Source organism: Tupaia chinensis, unplaced genomic scaffold (assembly GCF_000334495.1).
Source record: "Tupaia chinensis unplaced genomic scaffold, TupChi_1.0 Scaffold000627_1, whole genome shotgun sequence".
Lineage (NCBI taxonomy): Eukaryota > Metazoa > Chordata > Mammalia > Scandentia > Tupaiidae > Tupaia > Tupaia belangeri.
In genome coordinates this window covers 6,376,118-6,401,869 of record NW_006160147.1, presented here as the reverse complement: position 1 = coordinate 6,401,869, position 25,752 = coordinate 6,376,118, and the positions used below count along the sequence as shown (strand labels likewise).

The following is a 25,752-nucleotide window of genomic DNA, read 5'->3' as shown; positions in this document are numbered from 1 at the left end:
ATTCAGTCTCATCATCTTTGGGTCCCAGGTAGCAGTCAGAGGAGTGTTTAATGAGGGCATGCTGCCCCCCTTCCTCAGGCCTCTGCAGATGAAGTCCGGCCCCACGGCTCTCTTCACAAAGCTTCACCCCCTCTCTAGTTCATCCCACCCCACTCTGATCACCACTTAACTCCACGTGCCCTGTGGAGCCCTGTCTGGCTCCAGCTTAATTTTCACTTCTCAGTAACTGCCTTTTAAGTGTCCTAAATCCTTTTTGCACATCTTTGTTATGTCCTTCCAACTAGTTAGCAAGCTCTAAGAGGGCAAAGAGCATGTTTCCATTTCATCTGCTTTTGGCCACCCCTGTGACATCTATCAGTGGACTCTGCCCCCCACAGGGGCTAAATCAGTGTTGTTGACACACTGAGTCACTCACCAAAGGTGCACACAACAAAACTCTGTGCTCAGGCCCATGAGCCCGACCCCTCTCCCCAAATGGACAGAAATGCAGCCAACTCACCATCTTTCATCAATGGGCTACATTACTCTAAAAATGTCCCTATGGATTAGAAAGTTCTAGAGAAATTCAGCCAGTCTAAAGGTCTCTCTCTTTTTCTTTTTTTTTTTTTTTTTTTTTTTTGGAGAGGTTTTCGCTATAGGGCGCGTGCGCTCACCAGACAGACAGAGAGAGAGAGACAGAGAGACAGAAAGCGAGAAATCACCCCCCAGAGGGGATGGTCACGCCGCAATCCCTTCTCCTCCATTCTCCTCTGGGGATCTTGGGCACGCACGCACACGTGCCCGGCATGAGTTTTAAGCCACCGGGTCCAGGACGTGAAACGCGGTTGAATACGTGAGAGTCCAGTGACATAGCCATTACGCTAACTGCTGGTTCCCTCTCTCTTTTTCTGTGTGATGACAGAAAATACCAGATAGAAAAGTTAAGATGCCATCCAAGCCCATCACCGGATTAACCTTTGTTATCACTTAGTGAACGATTGATTTGATTTCAGATGTGCAGTGGCTTAATGCAGATGTGTTTGGTTGGGAGGGGCAGGCCTGTGCAAAGGCAGACGCAGAGCTTCTGGGAAAATAACCTCTAGTTGGGCCAGTTAAAGGATGGTGTGGTTGTTTCCCCAAGAACAGTGCCTAAGGGATGTCAGCAGCCATCGGGCATGTAACTCCTGTCACTTCCCAAAGACCTCCAACCTCTAGCCCCTGGCAGACCTCCTCCATTCCTCCTTTCAGCATCAGTACCCTGTACCCACTGAACACGCTCTCCTGCTCCAAAATAAAGCATCCGAGCTGTCACTAAATAGCAGTATTAATGCCCCATCCCCACATGCCCTGGAATGATAATGCATCACCCGTGGTGCGTATCCAGACGGAGCCAGATTACACTCAGGTGGTTAAAAGTCCAGGTCTAATTAGAGTTCTAGGGAATCAAGCCATTGTATTATTAATGATTCTCCGGCAATGTTCTGATTAAAACAGTAATTTTAATACGTGCAGCTTGATGCTAAGTGTTCACTGAGCACCTAATTACATCAGTTATAACTCCAAAATTATTTAAAATTCCACTTTTTTTTTTACCGTCAGACCCGGCATGCACCAAATAAAATAGAGACTCAGACAACTTGCTGATTATTTGCTCTAGTTAATTTCCTAAGCACCTGCTTAGGAAAAGGCGGGGCAGATCTTTTGTCTCTCTTCTATCTCCCCGAGTTCACCCTACCTCTTGTGGTCCCCAGAGAATCCCTGACATTGATTACAGTTGAGGCCACTGTTGAAGATCAGGCATTGAAACCAGCAAGGAAGGGAAAGATCTGAACAGTCCCCACCAGCAGCCTGCAGGAAAGAGGAGGCTGTAAGCTCTAATCGCCATTGATTGCTCAGGCTGGACCAGACTCTGGGTTGGGGGAGGCAGGCAGTCCAGAGGGTGTGTACCCTGGGGCTACTCCTAATCGCAGCCTTGTCTTCATCAAACCAGCTTCAGACATATTTAATGATTGCTCTTGCAGTTTCTGGACAACAGAGGCAAATGGGTCCAGAGCATTCCTTATGTGGCAGTTCTCAAATTCTTTTGACCCACGAACCACTTTTGTTGGAAAGGAGTCTGCATGAGCAATTGACTTCCTGGAAGGACACCAGGATTGACCGTACGATAGTCTGTCACCTCGCTTCAGGAGTCATCGTCATCGTACATTGGTGCCGTGGTGAATGCTTTCATTTTCACATCCAGGAATATTGGCAGATGTGAAAACTGAGGCTCAGGGAAGCTAAGTGGCTTGCCCAGCACAGTCGGGTGTGTGGTGAGGCTGAGCTGAGTTCTTCTGACTTCACCAGTTGCGTCCTTTTCATGACACTTCACACCTCTGTTATGCTATAAACAGTATTAAATAGATTTTTTTTAATTACCTAATGGATCTTAGCAGAATGCAAGGGGGTCTCAGCCACACCTAGAGAACCTTAGCAGAATGTGTTCACTTAAGGAGCTTAAAATAAAACCTGGATCATTGCGCAAGTGTGATTAGCTTCTCAGCAGGCATTTATAGACCTATTTTGTGTGAGAAACCCAACTAAGAACATAGAGGGATATCTCACCGGGGGAAATAAAAAACAGAGCTCTGGAGTAATCTAAAAAGATACACACCTCAGAAGAGTGGAAAATGTCCATTAGAGGGCAGGTTCCCATACCACCGAGGTTAAGGGAGCTAAATCCCATATGGCTGACTGCAGTTCAAACCCTGGCCCTGACAGCTTGAAAAACATGCCAAGCACATGTTTGTATGTGCCCAAAAATCTCACCAGGATGGAAAAACAGAGGAAAAGGGATTGTGGCATGACCATACCCTATGGGAGAGTGTGTTCTTTCTTTCTTTCTTTCTTTCTTTCTCTCTCTCTCTCTCTCTCTCTCTCTCTCTCTCTCTCTCTCTCTCTCTCTCTCTCTCTTTCTCTCTCATACACTTTGTAGCAATTTTAAAAAATAAAATAAATACCATTAAAAAGTGCATTAGAGGGAACCAGCAGTTAGTGTAATGGCTATGTCGCTGGACTCCCACGTAGTTGACCGCGGTTCGCGTCTCGGACCCGGTGGCTTAAAACTCACGCTGGGCATGTGTGCGTACGTGCCCAAGATCCCGAGAGGAGAATGGAGGAGAAGGGATTGCAGCGTGACCATCCCCCCTGGGGGGTGATTTCTCGCTTTCTGTCTCTATGTCTCTCTCTGTCTGTCTGGCGAGCACACGTGCCCTATAGCGAAAACCTCTCCAAAAAAAAAATTAATAAAGTGTATTAGAGTCAGCTAATTGAGTAAGCAATTAGATTCTGAATTCAGAGGTCACAGAAGGTAGTGGAGGAAGCTTCCTGAAGGAGGGAAAGCCCAGGGATTTCCATATGAGCAGGAGAAGGAAGACATTCTTTCTTTTTCTTTTTTAGAATTATTTTATTTAACTTTATTTTAATTTGACCAGGGAGGGACAGAGCGAGCAAGAGAGAGGGGGAGGGGCAAGAGAGAAAGCAGGCTGCCAGGTCCAGGACTTGAGCCCAGGTTGGCCATGTGGGAATCTAGCACCCTTAGCCACCACGCCATCTGCTGGCCCCTAGAAGGAAGACATTCTGATTAGCAGAGAGGCCTGAGGAAAGACGAGGAAGCAGACTGGACAGAGCAGGAGAGGTGCCAGCCTGGCAGGAGGATGTTCTCGCTGACCAAAGAGGCCAGCAGAGGTGGCAGAGTTTAAAAGGCTGAAACATCAGACTGTCTCTCATTCGAAAAACAGTGTTTTCTTGTTTTTCGAATTTTTGTTTTGTCTTCTTATTTTGTTGGTTTTTGGGTGTTTTGTTTTGTTCTGTTTGTAGCTGAGGTTATTCATACAAAACACTACTTCATGGAAGCCTTCTCTGATTTATACTTCCTCTTTGTTCATGTCACTTTACTGCATCTCAATCGTAGTGCTCATATTTTATTAAAATTTGGGAGAATTATCTATCTTCCTGACAGCACCATGAGAACTGTGTGATCAGAACTATGTCTGTTCCTTCTCTGAACTTAGTATCTACACAGAATACATGACAGATGCTTACTTAGTATGTATGTACTAATAATAACGATCATCTCTGTGCTGGGCACTGGACTCAGTACTTTCCAACTAGAGCCATCCTTCATGCCTAAGAGGCAGAGGTGTAGGGCCAGCAGGTGGCATACCGGTTTAGGCACTGGACTCCCATGTGGCCGACCATGGTTCGAATCTCAAACTGGTGGCTTGAAACTCATGCCGGGCGTGTGTGCATGTATACCCAAAGTCCAAACAGGAGAATGGAGAAGAGATTACAGTATGGCCATCCCACTGGAGGATGATTTCTCGCTCTCTGTCTCTCTGTCTCTCCAGCAAGTACACATGCCCTATAGTAAAAAAAAATCTCAGAAAAGAAAGAGGCAGTGGTATAGAAGCTAAGAACCAGGGCTCTATAGCCAGACTGCCTGGGTTTGAGTCCTGGCTCCACGACTTACTAGCTATAACTTTCAATGAATTCGCCAAGACTGTCTGTGCCTCAGTTTCTTCTTCATGTGCAGCTAAATTTTATGTAAGTATGTACTATTACTATAATGACCATTTTACAAATCAGTAAACAAAACTCAGGGTTGAAAAACTTGCTCAAGTCCATATTGCTACTGAGCAAAGAGGTTGGAATTTGGGCCCAGGCAGCCTAACTCAGAGCCAGCCCACACCCTCAATCCTTGTATCTTTAACCTTTTTTTTTTTTTTTTTGAGAGCTTTTTGCTATAGGGCACGTGCGCTCGCCAGACAGAGAGAGACATAGAGACAGAAAGCGACAAATCACCCCTAGAGGGGATGATCACACTGCAATCCCTTCTCCTCCATTCTCCTCTCCGGATCTTGGGCACGCACGCACACGCGCCCAGTGTGAGTTTTAAGCCACCGGGTCCAGGACGCGAACCGCGGTCAACTACGTGGGAGTCCAGCGACATAGCCATTATGCTAACTGCTGGTTCCCAATGTATCTTTAACCTTTTTGAAGAAAAGGAGAAATGGGGACCAGCAGATGGCATAATGGTTACGTTGTTGGATTCTCACATGGCCGACCACGGTTTGAGTCCTGGACCTGGAGGCTTGAAAATCACACTGGACGCATGTGTGTGCGTGCCCAAGATCCTGAGAGGAGAATAGAGGAGAAGAGATTGTGGTGTGGCCATCGCCCCTGGGATGTGATTTCCTGCTTTCTGTCTCTCTGCCTCTTCTCCTCTCTAGCAAGCACATGCGCCCTATAACAAAAATATCTTTAAGAAACAAAGAATGGTGGCAAGGTCAGGGAAAAGAAGGAGGTAAGACAATTCAGTCATCCCACCTGCAGGGACTGAGAGCTAATAAGATCCAGGCACTGGCTAAGGTATATATGATGATCGCTACATTCATGGGACCACAACATGTGAAATACATAGAAGTGTGAAATAATTACAATTAGCTAAGAGCTATAATAGGTGAATGTTTATCAATGTTTAAGGTGTTAAGGACCCAAGGAGAGTGTGAATATAGAGGAGTCTAAAGAGTATGGGGCCAGCAGGTGGTATGGTGGTTAAAGGAGCTGGATTCCCACATGGCTGACCACAGTTCGAGTCCTGGACCCGGCAGCTTACTTTCCACCACCACCCCCCCTCTCTCTCTGTCTTACTCTCTCTCTCATTCTGTTCCTCTTTGGTAAAATTGAAAATAAAGAAAAAAAAGTTAAATAAAAATAACTGTTTTTTAAAAAAGGAGAATGAGGTGTACAGAATACATCTAGTGTGGAAAGAAGAGAAGGGGAACCTATGAAGCCATCTGCCCCACCCTGTGATGACGTGGCCTGTGGCTGGGGCAGGCGGGGGAGGCAGCCAGGGATGTGATGGCAGGAGCCCTCACTCAGGAAGAAAGGCCGCACTTCTCCTTTTCCTCCTTTCCATTCTGCTTCCATCAGCCTGGCTTTCCACAGCCTGCCCTTGACTCACTTCTCTTATCAGCTTCTTTGCTGTAATACTTGCCCATTCCTGGAATTCTCCCTGCACCTTCTCATGTCTGGGTTTTACTGATGCTGTTCTCTCTCAGAATGTCCACCTTCCATTTGTGCGTAGCAAAATTCCACCAAGTTTCAAGATGCACTCCAAGGTGTCTGCTGGAAATCAGTTGTTTTCCAATGCGAGGTTCCAGTGGCTTCTTCCCTAGAGATCAAATGAATACCTGTCCTCTTTCTCACGCATGAGAGCCAGGCATATGGCTCCCAGGTGAGAGATCTGTTTTAGTTATTTCTTAGGCCCTATTTCCCAAATCCTTCTCATCCACTTATGCAGGGAGTGGCTGTTCTGAACAAACGTGTAACTTTTAGACACATGCAGAAATGGGGGTTCCATGAGTAGTTAAATTGGCAAAGCTATGAACGCCATCAATATGTGACTACCCTAGCTGCCTGTGTCCAAAACTGCAGAGAGGTTTAAAGCAAGCCACATGTGTTAATCAGAATTTGCCCAAGAAGATTAGAAAAAAATTTGCATAGAACTATGTGATGCCAGGTATCTTTGCATCTTCAGCCAACTAACATCTGAAAACAAGCTTTGCATTGCACTTTCCCTTCCCCCATTTTCTACCCTTTAAAAGAGTAAACCTGGGTACGATTTGGGGCCATGGCTATCTCCATCAGAGAAGTGTGAACCACCTGATCCCTGCTTTTCTATACTTGTATGTCTTTGTGTGTTTATTTTTACGTTTATTCTGTAATCCACAACCCCCCTAACTCAGGCACGCATTCGTTCAACCATGCAGCACACGGGCTGCTCCCTACACACACACTTACTTAATTTGTCCTAGGAAGCTGTGAGTGATAAGAAACTGCTCCATGATCTCCTCCCCCAGACAGTTAGCCATTTGACATACCTAGAAAAGTAAGACAGAATGTTTTCAGAACATCTGTCGTGTCAGGGAGGACAAGATGCCCATGTCTCAGTGGTTAGGGAGCTAAGGGATGGTTAGATGCACTCCATGGTATATGCTGGAAACCAGTTCTGTTTTACAAGGTGAGGCTCCAGTGGCTTCTTCCCTAGTCCAAATTGCACAACAGCTTAGGGAGGTAACACTAGTCTCAGTTCCAGCGCCTGTGGACAGGGCTGAATGGGCCCAGTTCTCTCTTATGCACACAGCTGTCAACTAGGGTGTGCCGAAGAAGGCCCTGGCTGTTGGGCTTAACGAAGTTTAATTCCATCTTATACCATTTAGCAGGATTATCCTCCCTATATGAAGAGGACCTGGGAACTTCAACCTGGGTGCCCTCAGTAACTCCAGAAGCAAATTTTAGGGAAAATGTCAGCGATAGAAAATTAGTACACGAGGAGTCCCTGGGACCCTCCAAGTATATATCATGACTTTGAGTGCCAACATCAGCACATCCGACCCCCAGAGGCAGAAACTCGAGGTTGGAACTCAGCCAAAGAGAGCTTATTTTTGTGGCCCCTTTAGGAGCAGTGGTGTCCTAAGGCCTCACTTTCTCTGTTGTAGAAGAATTCCTCAAATGTAAATTCCCTGAGTCCTCCCCTCAACACTGAAGTTACCTTGGCCTTCTACCCAGACAATAGCAATGGTGTTCTGACCCCAGATCTCTGACCAGCCTTCTCTTGGACTCCTTCGTCCAATGAGTCTCACCCTCTACCTCACCTTCCCCTAGCTTGAGGACACAAGTGCTTCCAAATACAAAAGAGTGTTTGGGATTAACTAAAGCTCCCAAACCCTCTTCTCATGTTTTCCTGATGACTGGAAGGCAGGGAGACCAGGGTCTCATAGACAGATGCCCAGCTCTCAGATAAAGTCAAACTACATGTGGTATGACTCACCTTGGGTCCTGAGTGTCCAGGGGCCTCCCTAGAACCAGGTGTGGACAAATAACCAGTGTGAAATGAATGAATAGAATGGCTGGGTGAAGGGGCTTCACTGCCTGCTCCCCCACCCCATTGCCATCATCACGTCCCCCCTCCTAGGGTAGATGAGTTGATGTTGGTCCTGTAAGGAGCTTTGGGGGACCTGGCTAATCCCAGGCATATGGCTCCCAGGTGAGAGATCTGTTTTAGTTATTTCTTAGGCCCTATTTCCCAAATCCTTCTCATCCCCCATTTCCTATCCCACCTGCTTTCCCTAACTGAATAAATCCACTGTTGTCATGGAGACAACATAGTATCAGCATCTCTGCTTCTTTGTAGATTCTTCCAAAAACCAGAACTAAAAAGGGCCCGATTTCTACCCTGCCTATTTCTGGCACAGGAATCCTGCCTGAGAAAATACTGTGTGATATTTAGAATATCTGCTTTGCCTATTGGTTTTCTTATCCTTGTTGTATATTTTCCTTGCCCACATCTGACCTTCATCCCCAAGAGACTAGCTTAATTTGACTTTTTGCAGCCAAGGATCTGGGTTTCAGCACACTTACAACACTGGGATTATGTCATTAATAGGACAATAGTTTGAGGGGCTGTATTGCTCTTCGTGCAAAGGGCAGATATAACTCTCCCCCCTATTATAGATAAGCAGACTCAGTCCAAAAAAGCCAAGTGGCTTGCTCAAGGTCACCCCTCACAGGAGTGCAAAGCCTGGGAAGGGGCCCTCTGTATCTTTCTCATACAAACGCTGCCACCTTCAGTGAGGTCTGCCTCTAGAGACCCAGCATGATAGCCACCACTATTCAGCACCAACAGTGTGCAAAGTTCTTTTGTGTACTGATGTCACATAAGCCTCAAAACAGTTTCATGAAATTGATATCATGATTGTCACCGTATTACAGAGAAGGAAATGGAGACTCGGTGAGGTTTGACCACTTACAGTTGACAAAATAGGAACTGGGACCAGCCCATGGCCTGGTGTTTAAGGTGGACGACCACAGGTTCATGTTCTGGATACAGCAGTTCAAAAAAACATGCCTGACACATGTGTGTGCATGCCCAAAATTCCAAAAGGAAGAAGAGATGAAGTAGAAAGGATTGCAGTGTGACCATTCCCCATGGGGGGTGTTTTCTCACTTTCTCTCATGTACTCACTCTCTGGCAAATTAAAAGAGAAAAAATTTTTAAAAAAGGAACTGAATTTAAAATTGAGGGCTGTCTCCTTCCACTTCCACTTTCTTAGCTAGTAAAAAATATGGCTTCTACCTAAAAATAGGCTTCAGGAGGGGCTGCTGCCTAGTGTTCATCCAAAGGTCGAATTCCACTGTTTCAGGTCAAAGGCCTCTTTTTCCATTGTTCCCTGCCCTTTGACTCCTGTAAGACCTCTGCTGAGTTTTTATGAATGAGGAGGAAAAAATGTCATTGAAAAGTTCAACCAACTTTGGACTCGTCTCTCTGAATGATAGATAGCTTTAATTACTCCGAATTACTCAGCCACTCCACTCTTCTCCCCCAAGTCATTAAAAATAGATTTTCTCTTTGAACTCCACTCCACCCTCAGGTCTCCAGATAGTCAGGAGTTCTTAGGAGACAGCCTTGGGGTCAGCTTCTGGTCAGAAGGTTGCATGTTGCTTTAGTTGCAATCATAGGCTACAGAACCCCTAGCTATTTTCCTGGGGTCTTGTACCTTTTCTTAATGATGTTGGTCATGTGACTTTCACAGCTCAGAGGATGGGCAGGGAGCTGGTCAGTGTTTACTTTATGAGGATTTAAGGAGATCTAGACACATGACTATTGATTTTTGAAGCAATGGATCTAGCACTGGGAACCAACAATAATGAGTTCTTCACATTAATTACTGGAAAGTTGATTCATGGGAAAAACCTTAACTGAAAATATGAGCTCACAGGTGCTGTGCTCTCTGATAAGCCCCTGAGATGGGTGGGACAGGTATTGCTAGCTCCATTTGAAGAATAAGGAAATGGAGGCTTGAAGCTCAAAGCAAATAACTGGAGTGACCAGGGTCACACAGCTATCACTGGCAGACAAAGCCCTTGCTCCCTCCACTACCAAAGCTGTGCAAAAGGAGAGCTCAGTGATGTTCTGCAGGAGGCCCAGATGGAAAACAGGGACTCTGCTCACAGCTTCTCTCATTGTTGCTCTGGTTCTAGTTGGCTTAAAAACTAAGTCCAGCAGGAAATCTTCCATCCTCACCCACCTCACCTCTTGGCAGCACCTCTTTTGCTGTCTAGCTCCTATTTTACCAGATGAATCACTATTAGAAAAGAATGGAGTGTAAAATGAGCTAAGAGACATGCAGTTGTCAGGTGGGTAGTGATCACTGCAGAGTCCAACAGCCTGCTTGACACTGATTTCTAGGAAGAAGACCCTGATGGCCAGCCATTGGAGAAACCCCAGAGAAGGGACCTTCCCTCCTCTTTTTATTTTTTTTTAATTAATTTAATTTTTTTGTTAGCAATAAAGTCTTATTATATTGCCCAGGTTGGACTTGAACTCACAGTCCTCCTGCCTCAATTTCCCAAGTAACTGGGATTATAAGCACATGTCACTGTGCCAGGCTTGGCCTTCTCTCTTTAGTCCTTGCTTCTGTCCACTGCTTCAGAATAGAACTCAAACTTGGGCCCTAATTCTGTTTCTGACACCTATGAGCCATGTGACCTGGAGCAACTTTCCTGCATTCCTCTCTCCTGTCAGAATTTTGGGCATTCACACGTACTTGTCCAGTGTGTTTTTCAAGTCACCAAGGTGTGATTTGAACCATACTCAGTCATGTAGAATCCAGTTCCCAATGCATAGAGCTTAACCACTGTGCTATGGGGGACAGCCCCAAAAAACTGAGTTTTCTGATATGTAAAGCGGCACTAAGAATTCCTCCCCTGCAAGGTTGGTATGATATGTTTAAAGTACGTGCATGCCATAGATGACGGATACGTGGCAGCTCTTATTATGGTTTCTGTTGTTTCATTCCATTCAACAAGCTCAGTCAACTGCTCAGCTCAGAGCCAGGTGAGACCAGACAGGAGCCTGCCAGCCATTAGGAGAGCTCAGTGCACATCGCTTTCCCCAGGTTCCTGGGGAGAACCAAAGGAACATGATCTAATTTCTGCCTCCTCACCCCAACAGGAGCAGGAGATTCAGAGTAAGGTGTTGCTTCAGGCATCCCGTGTACAATCAGCCCTTTCCCTTCAAAGGATAGGGAAGAAGTGTAGGTATTTTTCCATGGGCACTTGGGAGAAAGGTGTGGTACAAGGCAGGTCAGGAGCTAGGGGCATCCTGGCCCTTCTCTAGAGGGTTCACCTTGGCTTCCATACCTGAGAAAATCAGGTCAGACTTCTCTAACCATCAGCCCACATGTTCTCCCTGCAAGGATTCCAAACCTTGGCCACTGTTCTAGTCTGTTCTGTTACTAATAACGAAAATTCCTTTGTCTAGGTAATTTAGGAAAATCCAGGTTATTGAGCTCATGGTTTTGGGGGCTGAGAAGTCTAAGAGTTTGCTGCCAGCATTCTGTGAGGGTTCTCTGCATTACAACATGCCAGAGGCTAGGAGCACACACCAAGCAGAGCATGTCTACTTGTAAACTCACCAGGACTCAACCATGGAGCCCCAGTCTGATGCCCAATCACTTCCTAAAGTCCCCACCTTTCCACACCATAACTGGATTAAGTCTTCACCCTCTCAATACCATTACAGTGGCTCACCACCTTCTAACACATGAATTTTAGGAAGACATGTTTCAACCATAGCAGCCACCATCAGGTATAAAGACGATCAAGCCCTGTGCTCCAGACAGGAAATACCCATTCACCACTGGGCTAACAAGATTTGGGGCAAGCCTGTGAAGAAGAGAAAGCTCCACCCACTCATCCATCCCATCAGTTAACAGTTCCTGGGGACCAAGAGCTGGGGGTGCAGAGAAGCAGAAACCTCACCAGCCCTCTGGTTGCTCCAAGCCTCCTGAGCCTGCTCTGATCTAGTGTCAGATCTAGCCTCAGCCTCTTTCTCTTGAAAATGACTCTGGGACTATCTCTTCCTTCTCATCCCTCAGAAAAAATAAAAAAATAAAAAAATAAAAAATAAAAAAACCTTAAAGGATTCATGAGAAGAGTAAACAGCCCCAGCACTTGGATGATTCCTCTTTGACTGGCCCTTGGCCATTCACCCAGTGACCAGAATTAAGCCAGCCCTTTGGGAGCCTTGATTTCCTGACTGATCAAATGGAAATCATAATACATAACAATACCTGTTCTCTCTTCCTCTCTGGGGAGTTGTGCAGATCAAATGAGATAATGTGTGTGAAAGCATTTCAGAAATGCTAAAACTCTCTACCAGTATTGCTGTGATTGGGCTATTGATCTCAGTCCCTGCAGCAGCCCTGGTGAGGCCTCTCCTCAATCTGCCATCAGCCACATATGTAAATAAAGGTCAGATCTTTTCCTGAAAATAGGTTTGGATTGGAGAAAAGAGAAGAAAGGGGATCTGAGACCTTACCACAATGCAAAGGGGTCAGGGGGTGGACTGGTGGGGAGTGACCACCAAGAGAAGGTTCAAAGAACAGGAGAGAGACCCAAGGAGCTGGTTCCATCCGCTTCAGCTGCTGTGTGCTTTGCTCTAGGCCCTGGGGACCAGGAGGCTGTTGATCAGGCCAACTGCCTGCTCCAACTAGGCTGTCTGTGCCACCTCCCACCCCTGTCACTTGGCTCCTGGCCACCGAAAAGGCCTTGTTATTTTCCTTGTGTCAGGAGCAGGGGATGTGTGTGGGGACAGGTGTGCCATCTGGCAGCAGAAAGAGCAAATTCCAGGGAAGCTGGGGATTAAATGCTCTTCCATCTCTGAGGAGCCCCCCAGCCTGGAGAAGAGCTTTCCCTCACTCCTTTGCTTCTGCACGCTCTCTGTATCTCTCATGCATGGTTGCAAAGGAATTGTGAACACTGAGCACTCCAACCAGAGCCCCCAGAAGCAGCCACCGCTCTCTGTCCTCTGATATATGACTGTCTTGATTCTACCTCTATTATGGCATTTATGTCATTGTAGTGAGGTGATCTGGATCCTTGTTTTTTTCTCAACTAAAATCAGGAGCTCCAAGAAGACAGAGATTGTAGCCCCACTGCCTAACAGAGGGTTTAGCACAACCTAAATGCTCAGGAACAGTCTGTTGTCCAAATCCTGGAGATTTTCTACTTTTGATTCAAGTGTTTACTGGTAAGGCTTCTCCAGGTGCTCAGAGCCATGTAGCTCCTTCCATGTAGCCGCACACAGTAACAGGGATGTATTACTGATTTTCTGCTCTCCCCCCCCCTCCCCAGCTCACTCGACCAAGGGCTCTTGTTCTTTCCACCATTGGGGAAAGAAGACTTCTGTCTGAAGAGTGTTGTGTTGTTGGTACCCAATGATAGTAACTACCAGGGCTTTCCTGAGCCTTCCTGTTCTCATCCTGGATGGGCCAAATCCTACAGGTCTGCCTTGCTCTTCAAGATCTTCAAGAAAAAGGCTGGTTCCAGCATTGTCCCTCAGAGACTTGTCCTTACCGCCAGTGATTATAATCTGATAATGTCCCTGGCTGCACTGGCCTCACACGCTATGGACTTCCCAGTATGCTGCACTAAGAGAGTAGTGGGTTGGGGGGTGGGGCAGTCACTCTGCACTCTGCACACCCCTGCAGGGCCCTCCCTGCATATCTCTCCAACCCCAGTGAATCAGGCCAAGGAAGGCACCAGACACGCGGGGCCCCCGGGCCAGAGGAGCCAAGAACACAGTATGAGTCACCTTTAATTAAGAGTATTTCTTAAGTAAATGACTTAATAGGACAGTTATATTCATTAGAGGCGTAATTACAAGACTCAAGATCAAGCAGGAAAAGAACATCAACTTTGAGCACAAGGACAGACTCTCATATGAAACAGCACTGTGGGTCCTGGGGAGGAAGCTGGAGAAGGAGCAGGAGGATGGATCCTCCTGGTGGGAACTCTCGTCACCAAGCTTGCCCGCCTGCCAGCCACCCTCAAATCCCAGTGCTCAGAATGGAGGGGGCGAGGGAGCCTCGAGCATAATTAAAATGCAATAATAATAAACAGACACTAATTAAAGCATCGTAGAGTGTCCCATTAAAGTCTGAATCAGCCCTGACAAAGCACTGCCTGACACAGTGGACGCCATCAGGAGAAACTTGGCTTTCTTTCTGTGGGGACACCGCCCACCTCACCCCACTTGTTCCACAGCAAGTACCCAACTGTCACCTGGGGGTGCACCGTAAAGAGGCCCCTGACTCTGGGGATCAAACATGGGCCTTTAAAGACTCCATAGACTCAGGTTTATTAGAACTAAGTTCTCCCTGGGCATAAGTAGTCCCCAGAGGACTGCCACCTCCCCCAGGCCCCCAGAACACGCTAATTCCTTCAGCAGCCCCAAGGCAGAGCTTTATTCTGTTTCTCCCTGGCCCCAGGGCCTGACATTTAAAGACTTCCCCAAGGAGCTGAGATCATGTACATCAGCCGTTCCCAAACTTCAGCATGCATGAGACTCAGTTGGAGAGTCCTTCCAGCCCACTTCCCGGGCCCATCCGCAGCATTCCTGAGTTCGTGGGCCCTGGATTTTCCCTTCTGTTCTGCTCACAGGTGATGCCCATGGTATTGGTTCAAGGACCAGAGATTGAGAGCTGCAGCTCCAGGGTAGTCACGGGGCCACCTCTCAGAAGCCATTCAAGAGGCCTTCAGAAAGTTCGGTGAAATGAGTGCATTTTTTTTTTTTAATGAAAAAACTGTATGCCTTTCAAAAAATTTTGCACGAAAACTAGCTTGTATTTTTAATTCCATTTTCCACAAACTTTTTGAAGACCGCCATATACAGACAACACATCTCAGTTCTGGCTAGCTTCACGTCGGGGGCACTATACCCACCCAGGGCTAGTGGCTGTCAAGGCAGACACAGAACTTTTTTTCTCTTTCCTCTGAATTCCTGCGGCCCTCTGTCAATGCCTCGCTTAGCACACATTTCACTTTCTTGCTTTTATTGCTCTTCCATTTGCATCTTTAAGGTGGTGGCTGCATTTTTAGCTGTTGTTCTTCCTAATTCTTCTGGAGTGCCTAGCACTGGCATCTATGGAGAACGTGACCAGTGCAAATTGGTTGATGAGCGAATATAGAAGTACAGAAACATGGGGGACAGAGAAGTCCCTGGGAACATCTGACTTTGAGGGTCTCCTCCCAGGCACTGTGACATTTCTTTCCTCTGGTGTGTGCATGGCTATTAGGTCTTAGAGGAGAGAGTAATTCAAGTTTTAGAACTGCCCCCGCTTACAAGTTTCCTGTTTCACTTTGCTCTTCAACTCAGTGCATTAAAAAAAAAAAAAAAAATCCCACCAGGAGGGCCCAGGAAACAGGAAAAATAGTTGTGCTATTGGTTTCATGTTTGGAGAAGAACAGGGTTTCACTATCTCCGTGACACTTGGCGTGAAAGTGGGCTTTGTTGCTAGAGACAGTGCTCCCATTCAGGGCCCCCTTCCCCAGCTGCTGAGAGCCGGGCTGTGTTTTGACAGACGGGCCGAATGCAATGCAGACAGTTGTTTTAATTTCCAGCCAGATGCAGACATCACTCACAAGGAGCCCGAAACTCAAGAAAGGGAGGCCAGGCACTGGACTGCTGCACTCAGGCTCCGGAGGGTAGGATGGAGGGGGCTGGTGGAAGCCCACGAGGCCACCAGGGTCCGAGATAGCCTAGAGGGCTGGGAATCACCAGGTCTGGGTGAGACATGCTGGAAGGTCCTCAGAGGCATTTGTTGGACAGGTGCTTATTGTAGGTGATGGCCTAGAGATAATGCAACTGGACCCACCCAGGAGAGGTCCTGGGACCTCCCTCAGTATGTGAGCAGGGCTATGAGATTAGAGATAGATTGTGACAAGAGGACCCTGTTGGGAGTGTCTGTCTGTCTGTCTACCTGTCTCTCTCTCTCTCTCTCTGTCTCATGGGAAAAATAAAACTTACAAAAAATTATAGTGCTTCTTATAGGCCTGACAGGTCATGCAGCAAAGCACAAGGGTTGTCCTTTAAGGCAATATGAAGTCAGTTGGTGGTGCCAGTGGCTGGATGTTATCTTTCAACTGCCAATTTATACAGGACGAAAGTCATAAATAGTTTCAGGGCGGAATTAGGCAAACTGTGGGAAATAAAATCCTGTAATGTCAGGATTGGGAGATACTAACATAGCTTTCCTCTGAGGACAGACAGATTCCTATTATACTCTGCCAAATAAATGTCTCCTTGACTCTGCATATGTATCCCAAGGGTAGGTGTTCCTTTGGGAAGCCAAGTTGTTGTATTACTGGACAACCTCAACTTCTTAAGGTGAGCTGTCTTGGCCATACCTGAGATACCACATCTGGATCCCACCCCATCCTGGCCACCCTCTGAGAAGGACCTCTGACTGATCAACATCTCCCTTAGGGCATGTTGTTCAGTGCCTCAGCTCAGAACTCCCAAGTATGGATGGCCCATCTCAATCCTACCACTATGTGTCTATTTCTGTTAAATAATCTGGGCTGGCTCCATGGCACAGAGGTAATGCACTAGTCAAGAAAAGCTGGATCCCACACAGGGACTATAATTTGAATCTCTGACCTGGTCTGCCTGAAACACGCTGGGCCCATGCACAAGAGTCTAAGCTCCAATGGATTGGTGAACTAGAGGAAGGGGATCGTAGCATGACTTATTGAGGATGGTTCTCTTCCTCTTGTCTAATAATTTTTTTAGAGAGATTGTTGCTATAGGGTACAATTGCTCACCAGAGAGACAGAGAGATGGAAAGTGATAAATCACCCCCCAGGGGAGTTGGCCACATTGCAATCCCCCTCTCTTCCATTTTCCTCTCGGGATTTTGGGAACACATGCACATGTGTCTGGTGCAAGTTTAAGCCACTGGGCCTGGGACTCTAATCGCAACGATTAAGTAGGAGTTCAGAGATGTAATCATTCTGCCATCTCCAGGCCCAGAACAAATGAACTTTAAAAATAAATTACTAGAGGAACCAGCGGAAGGCATAATAGTTACGTCGTTGGACTCCTTCACAGTCAGTTCAAGTCCCAGATCTGGTGGCTTAAACTCATGCCAGGCACATGTGCATGTGTGCCCAAAATCCCAAGAGAAGAATAGAGAAGGGGTTGTGCCATGGGCATTCCCCCTGGAGGGCGATTTCTTGCTTTCCATCTCTCCCTCTCTCTCTCTCTCTCTCTCTCTCTCTCTCTCTCTCTCTGGTGAGCACACATGCCCTATAGCAAAAAAAAAAAAAATCTCTAAAACAAAAAAAGTTTATTTATTTCATGAGTGAGAGACTCAAAGACAGAGATACAGCACCCTGGAAAAAGTCTGTATTCTGTGATCCTGCCCCAACTCTAACCACCCCAGATCATGGGCTTACATGTGCCTGGCATACTCATGAAGGCCTCCGAACCTTCCCATGTGGATCAGCCTTGCAGAATGTCATGTTTTACTGCTGTACCTCTGTCCATGTGTTCATTTATGCAGCCGACGGTCAGCTAGCCTCTTTAGCATCACATCCCCTTTATGGAGCATAACAGGCTTATAGGCAACTCAAACCCTCAGGTGTATTTCACTTCAGCTATTTCAAACCAGCTATTTTCTAACTTACACTGAGAGTATCAATTTTTTAAACTGAATTACAAGATCTTACTCTTATCTTCATGGTATTTCATGTTTTTACTAAAGGGAGGTTAAGGATGTTTAAAGCTGATCATGTCACTCAGTTCCAGAAAAGCCTCTAATCCAGAATGTTCTGTGCCGCAGTGTGGTAAGGATGGGTGGGCACACCCAGCAAGGCAGGGAGGCTCGTGTCCCCCTGCACTGTCCGGTGTACTCCCTCTACTTAGATACACCAAACCTGTCCGTGATCACTGCTGCTCATGATAATCCTTCAGCTGGAATGTCTTTCCAGGTCTCTGCCTCTGGCACCTTCTTGCTCTTCTAGACTCACCCTTCTTCCCACAACAGGTTGTACTGGGTGCCCTTCGTTTGAGCCCCCAAGGCTCCCCAACATTCACACCAATCCCATGCAACCCACAGTCCACACAAAGAACTTGCAGTTTGTAATTATCAATCCCATTGGGCCACGGGGCTCCACAACAGCCGACTCTGAGCTGTTTGCTGTCGTGTCACTGCACGGTGCCAGAGCCACCATAGCACTAACATCTGACCAATAGCTGCTGGATGAACAGTGTTAGGATCTATCCTGAACCTCACAGGAGGATGCTGTGGAGCTGTGGCCATCACAGCCTTCGCCCCCTCCCACAGGCAGAACACTGGGCCACAGTTTATGTTTCCACTTGAGCTCACACATCCAGCAGGTGGGAGACCTCCATGCCCTATCAAGTGAGAACCCATTCCCAGCCCAGCAAATGTTTTTGCAGCTCAGCAGCTCCCCCACCCCAGCCAGCCACAGATACCTAGGACACAACAAATGGAACACTTCAGTCTCCTGACCCCCTTGCCTGGCCTTTATTGTCACACATGCTGTGCAGTAGGATGAATGACATCCAAACAGACTCAGCTTAAGTCCCTGCAGGGCCCAACCAGTAAGCCAGGAGGAGTTTACAAGGGCTGCACTCTCTGGGAGGCAGGGTCTTGATCTGTGAATTCCCACTTTCCAGACAAGACAGAATCATACAGGCAGCTCTTCTCTGTCGATGTTCCCATTTAGCCAGACTCTTCAAAGGATGGGAGATTGACTAGAGGAACTGAATGCAGACATCAGAGAATGGGGTAATTGGATCCAGGTGGTGCATCTGGTTGGCTGTAAAGAACCTGTGTCACACTATGAATATTATTTGATAGGAAAGTTTTTCCTTCTCTCTCTTTTTAAATATTTTCTGTGTAGGCAGGATGTCTCAGCCCAAGCCCAGCTGAAAGCTCTTCAGAGATGGGTTTGTGCCACTCAATAGTCTTTCAACAGAGTTAACTGTTTTCGGCACTTGCCACTGGCTTTCCCAGCTCTCCGAGGACATGAGTGGTAGGCACAGATAGGCGGGAGGATTTGCTTCTACCTCCCGCAAAGGCAAGGGGTCATAGGCCTGCCTCTCAGAAACACACTCCTCTTAGCCATGCCTGCCTTATGCAGGCAAAGAGATGAGAACGCGGAGGCCATTGATGTCCCTCCATGTCACCTTTTCAGGAGAGGCAACAGTACAAGGGAAGGTAGATGCAGGTGAGTCTGAATCCACATCTGCACCGTTGCTGCAACCTGACCTCACCGCGCTCTCTTTCTTCTCTCTGCCAGGTCACCAGGGTGCCTGTGGAGTCATGTGAACAGTACACCACCTGCGGGGAGTGCCTGAGCTCAGGGGACCCTCACTGTGGCTGGTGTGCACTGCACAACATGTAAGTCTGGGATGTTCCGCAAAAGGGCCCGGCGTGCAGAAGATCAGGGGCATCCCTGGATCATGGGATGTGGCACAATGGTCTGCAGGGAGGAATGTCCCTCTTTGAAGCAGTAATCCTAAGTGTAGCTCAAGCACTGAGGAGGAGGCAGAGAGAACCTGGGTGGGCCTCTTTTCTAAGTGTAATGTGTTTGCCTCTCATCTTACTTTCAAATTCTGACTCCCCCCTGCTTTTTTGCTTTTTTGTTTTTGTTTGGGGATTTTTTTTTTTTTGAAAGGTTTTTATCTTAGGTTGCAAGCGCTTGCCTGAGAGAGACAGAGACAGTGAGAGGGAAAATGAGAAATCACCCGCCACGGGGAATGATCACGTCACAGTCCCTTCTCGTCCATCCTCCTCCCAGGTTCTTGGGCAAGCATGCACACGCGCTTAGTGTGAGTTTCAAGACACTGGTCTGGGACACAAACCACAGCTGGCCATATGGGAATTCAGAGACATAAGCGTTATGCCATCTGCTGGCCCCCTCCCAGCAGTTTTAAAATGAGATGTCTGCACCCCTGTGTTGGTGAGAGAACTCACGAGGGAAGCTGTAAAATCTCCGGGTTTACCAAGCACAACGTCAGAGTAGCCTGACAGATGCCCCGACTAAGAGTGTGCAGATGGGGTGCACAGGAGTTGGGACTGGACCCAACTAGCTGCTGTGCAACCCAAGATAGGTCCAGGGTCCCATTTCTCTATTATCAAAGAGGAAAAATGCCTATTTCACAGGTGAATTGTAAAGACTAAATGAAATAATAAATGCTTTGGAAATAAGGAAACCCAGAAGAGGCTACACAAATCAAAATAATTATTATGGACCCTGTACCCTTGGGAGGACCCTTCTGGCCTCTTTATTTCATGATTCCAAGAAGGCCGCCTCTCTCTCCAACTGGCCTTGTCTCCCTATTCAAATACATCCCCCACCATTGAAAACCAACTCAATAGAAATGCAAAATCACACTTAAACTTCCTAATTTGAAGAGTCCCAGAGGGAGAAAAAAGGGTGAAAGCCCGAAAGGCGGGAGCTGGCGAGGAATCCTCTTGCCCAATGGAGTTGGAAACTCCATGGCTCAGTGCCAGCCAGCAAAGCATCTCCATGAAATGTGCAGGGTTTGAGGTGGAGGCGGAGGCGGAGGGCCAGAGTTCAGGGTCCGCACAATAGCTCTGGGCTTCCAGCCTCTGCAGCAGGTGTTAGGAGGACTCTGGAGGAAGGGATTTTTTTAAAGAGCCTGGTGCCTCACAGATGCAAAATACGGACTGGATTTGAGCCCATGAATACTGGGTTCCCTGCTTAGGTTTTGGAGGTAAGTGGCTCTTCAGAAAGTTTTGCAAAGATCTCTCAGCAAAACCCAGACAGCAAGTCCCCACTTAGATCCGACAAGTGGTAAGGGTGCTGACTTCCTCACGCTGTGGCCCAGGAGGAGTAAAGGGTGGAGGACTTCCGGGTTCCCTCCCATGAGCCCGACCTACAGGCTCTCTTCTTGAGAGAAAAGTTCTTTCTGCAAAGAACCTAACAGCCGGTCCCCAGCTCTGTGCAAAGGGTCCTGAGTCAGCTGCCCTCTCGTTCTGCCAAAGTCATGTCCAGCTATGCCACCTACTCCCTGCTACTTCCCACCCTGCCCATCCAGCTTCGGTGCCTGTGACACTTCTTACACATAGAACACAACAAAATTATATTACTATTCAACACCAGAGACCTCTGCTTTCCACACTTGTATCAGCCCCTCTAGATTTATCCCTAATGCCCACGTCTCCCAGCTGCCCAGAGCACCCCAGTCATCCTCCTGGTCTAGGGTGGCTGTGGCTGAGAATGACTGAGCCATATCAGGATAGTCCCAGATTTCCTTTGTCCCATGAACTCCTTACCTCTCATCAGAGAATGCTCCCTACCCACCAGGACATACCTCTCCCAGCTGCTCTGCCTACTTAGGGCAGGTGAAGAACAAGATTTTTGTTATTTCTGCCCAGCGGTTTCTCCTTTTCTGGTCATTCTCATCTTCACCAGACCCTCCTGCCATACCCTCCCACCTGCTGCCACCAGCCTTCTTTGGTAGCAGGGGCATAAGGAGATGGGCGACCTCCCCTGCCCAGACACAGGTGAGGGCTCAGTAAGGGAAGCCGAGCACTGAGGGAGATTGCTAGAGCTTCTGGGTCCAGGGGGATTTGAAACCTTCCTGTCTCTTCTGTATGCCTTGTTCTTGCAAGTGTGTTATTGTCTCCCAGGCTATTTATCTCTGTTAGGGCTGTTGCCATAAATAGTATGATAAAAAAGAGCCATTTCAGTGAGTCAATGAGATAAAGGCTCCAGTCAAGAGCTCACTTTAGAGCTATCTTAAGGATTCACTTAAACCTCAATAATTCTTTTCTTTGACAGCATTCATATTTAGATCCATTATGTGCCTGGAAAGGAAGAGGGGGAGGAGTCTGGGGGGAGTTAGGGGAGACTCCCTGCTGGATTGCGGAATCTGGTAGTGTCCTGGTGGCTATTTGGTTTGGAGACACTGGAGCCTGTTCCCATGCAACAAGGCAGGTGGCCACCACATGCTCTTACGTGTGGGCACCACCGTACCTGCCACCGTGGGCAGAGGCACCTAGAGCCAGAGATGAAGACATCAAAAGGAACAGCCACGCCAGCTTTCTGACAGAGGCAACCCTGGCTGTGGCTCCCTGCCTGTCTCTCTGCCTCAAAGCATTATTTCTCGACACAAACATTTATTTAAAATACACCATGTGACAGGTAGACTATTTCAATGAATAAAACATGGCCACTGCCTTCAAAGAGCTATTAATCCAGCCACGAGATCATCTATACACTGTCCCACACTGCTCAGACCCTCTTCCGTTTTACGAATTCCTCAGAAGACTAACGGGATATTAATCATCACCATTCATATTAGCATTATCAGGGCTAGCACTGACATGGCACCTACTATGTGCAAGGCCATTTTCTAAGTGCTAACTCCTTTAATCCCATACGGACCCTCTAAGTAGGATATGATTATCATGTCCTCACTGCTTTCACAGTTCAGAAAACTGAGGCACGGAAAGGTTAAGTAATTCGTCCCGGCGGGCACAGTCAAGGGGGTTAGGGCCCAAACTCCCTGACTCCAACGTCCATATTCTTACCTGATTTCTGTGCTACCTACCAGGCTCCCCAAACTTCTCTCACTCACTCATCTCTGCATCTCACAGTGCTGTGAAGAGTTAGCCTCTTCATGTCTAAACCACATCTCTCATGTCGGAGATTTACCTCTCTCTCCTCTCTCTCTCTCTCTCTCTGCTAGAGGCACATGTACTTGTTGCAAGAGAGAAAGAGAAAGTGAGAAAGCACCCGCCTGCCCCCATTGAGGGATGGTCACATGGCAATTCCTTCTCCGTTCTCCTCTTGGGATTTTGGGCATGCACACACATGCTCCTGGCGTAGTTTTCAAGCCAGTCGTTCTAGGACACAAGCTGCACCATCAGCCATGTGGGACCCAGCCACTCTGACCGCCAGGCCACCAACTGGCCCTATCCTACTTTCTCTTAGTTTCTCCTTAGCTGCCATGGAGACCATCTGGGAGTACAGAGAAAGTCATCATGAGAAGACAAGTCACAGGACAGCACACCCCCCCTTCCTCCCCTGGGGACAGTAGAGACAAACAGATGGGTCTCAGGCCTGACCTCTTGTGAATCTGTGTGTATGACAGGTGCTCCCGCAGGGACAAGTGCCAGCGGGCATGGGAACCTAATCGATTTGCTGCCAGCATCAGCCAGTGCATGAGCCTCACGGTGCATCCCAGCAGCATCTCAGTGTCCGAGCACAGCCGCTTGGTGAGTAGCGCACAGAGAGTGTGGGAGGGTGAGAAGAGCGCAGAGTGCTTACCTGTGTGGGTGCGCTCCTGCAACACCTACACGGCATCAGTAAATTCACCAGACTCTGCATGCCGCCAGGACACTTTATATTTATGGAAAGCCTATGGTAACTCCTGCTGTAAAAGGCATAGAATTCTCAGTACTCCCTACAAATTCATTACCCATTGATCTGTTTTGTAAATGTAGGTTTTCATTTAGTAACAAACATCTACAACATAATGCAATCCATACCAAGTAACACACTCGTTAGTGTGTGCTATATTTATCATCTTCCACTTGCTGCAAGAAATCTGGGAGTTGCCTTGTGATTATCTGTGTGTGCATGTGTATGGGTGTGTGTGTGAGAGAGAGAGAAAAAAAAATAGAGAGTGAGACTCCATTCGAAGTCACTGTGTTCTTAAAGAGAATATTAAAGAGAATAAAATAGCCCTTAACCACCTGTCAAGGTACCAGCCCAAATATTTCATGTCCTCAGGCCCGACACTATTATTTCATGCTGAAGCCTTTATGAGCCTTCACGAATGTTAATTAGTTAATGAACCTTCCAAGATTTCGATTCATTCATCCCCACCAGGAGGTTTTGGCTCCAATGGAGTGAATGGAGTAAACAGGGGAGTTTGTACCTCAGAGTCTTGGCCCCATGGAAACGGAACTGGGACAGAGATTCAGGGGCAAACAAATGTTTGGAAAAGCTAGGTGATACCCATTGAGACTGAGAAACCCCTGCAAATAAATACCATCGGGGTGGGTAGAAGACAAAGGGAAGCCTGGGAAACCACAACCCCCAACTTGGAGACCAGAGGGGTGTTATCACCATGAGCCCTAAGGCATTCCTTGCAGAGGGAGTCAGTCTCATTGCTTACCTGCTTCAATGACCACTTGGATGCAGTTCTGTGGTAATGGAGTACAAACCTAACTTAAATGTGCACTGAATTCAGAGCAGCATTTTGCTATTAAATATTTTCTCAATAAACAGATTCTTTTGAGAATCTGGTTTTGTTTTGTTTTGTTTTGTTCATTTCCTTCCTTTTTTAAAAAATTTGTTACGGGGCACATGCACTCACAGGAAGAGACAGAGAGAGAAATCAACCCCCACCCAGGGAGGATGGCCATGTAGCAAATCCTTCTCTGCTACCTTCCTCTCAAGATTATTCAGGGCACGCACCCACTCATACCTGGCATGCTTTTCAAGCTGCTGGGTCCAGGACTCAACCACACAGATGGCCATATGGGATTCAGCCACCCTAACTACCACACCACCAGCTGGTCCCAGAATTTGTGATATTTTTGCCATTAAAACGATGCTTTTCAAATATGAAAAAACTGGAAAGCTCTGGTCTAGATGGTTGGACCTCACAGGTAATAGCGGACATCACTGAGCCACTGGTGGCTATTTGTCTGGTCCCCTGAGCTCCTTACAAACCTACTGCCCTGCTGAAGGGGCACTGCCAGAGCAGAGAGCCCAGAAGGAATAGAGAATCAGAAACTCTAAGAAACCCCTGGCCTGTATAAGCAGCATCTGAGTGAACGATAAGGAGGCAAGGACTAGCCGTCTTCCACCAGCCTAGCGAGCTTCTGGTAAACCTCCAAGCTGGTGACTCTTAGTGTCCCGTGAGCCAAGGTTAGGGCCTTATTGTGTGGAGCTCAGTTCATAACTTGCTCTCAAGCCTGTGTGGTGCCCTGCAATTCACTTTCTTGTCGAAATTTGCAGGGTCTGAGATGAATTTCAGTACCCTTCCCCCTAGTGCCCTTACCTCTTTTCTGATGCTGGACGAGATTTAAAAATCAATTAATAGTAATATTAATGAAGACCACTGACCCTGCACACCCCTGAACAACTAATTACAGTAACTGTTCGATGTCAAAACTGGAAGATCACCTAGGCCAACACCCTTCTCTTCTAGATGAGGCTGGGGAGATTAATGAACAAGTGGGGGGGGGGGCGTAGCGGGGCCAGCTGTGGGCCCTGCTCTCCTGAGCTGTTCCTATAGCACTAGCTCTTTGCTCCTATGCCTCTCTGCCTCTCCCACAGCTCAGGCTGCTTGTGAGTGATGCTCCGGATCTGTCTGCGGGCATCTCCTGTGCCTTTGGGAACCTGACCGAGGTGGAGGGACAGGTGTCTGGAAGCCAGGTCATCTGCATCTCACCTGGGCCCAAGGATGTCCCTGCCATCCCTCTGGATCAAGGTAAGAATCATCTGCCATGAGAGTTTCACACCAAGGACTGCACTGCTGAAGCAGGGATGGGCATCACAAGCACCAGGCAGAGTCTTCCGACCAAGGCTTCTTGCACCACACATTGGCATTGGCTTATACAACCTGTTTGAGCTTAAAAGCAAACTGCCATGTCCCAAAGCGAAATTCAAGAAGAAGAAAAATGCTTGTTCCCATTTGGCGAAAGCTGTATGGAGTGCAGGGTCTTTCCAGACTGTGCAGTCCTTTAAGGAATAGACGTGGCTTTGCTCAGTGGCTTTTGTCAAGTTTCCACCACAAAACTGGAGCTTGAGGAGGCTCTAGCCTAATATTGCATTCTTTCTTTCCATCTTTCTTTTTTTTTTTTTTTTTTT

General features: G+C 47.4%; 1 protein-coding gene across 1 annotated transcript in view; it reads left to right on the top strand.

Annotated features, from left to right (window-relative positions):
* PLXNA2 (plexin A2) overlaps window positions 1–25,752 on the top strand; it is a 228,781-nt gene that overhangs the window by 119,637 nt on the left and 83,392 nt on the right. The window contains 3 exon segments of the mRNA XM_006159313.2: window positions 19,195–19,295; window positions 23,021–23,144; window positions 25,219–25,372. Of these exon segments, the coding sequence (XP_006159375.1) occupies window positions 19,195–19,295; window positions 23,021–23,144; window positions 25,219–25,372 (379 nt within the window).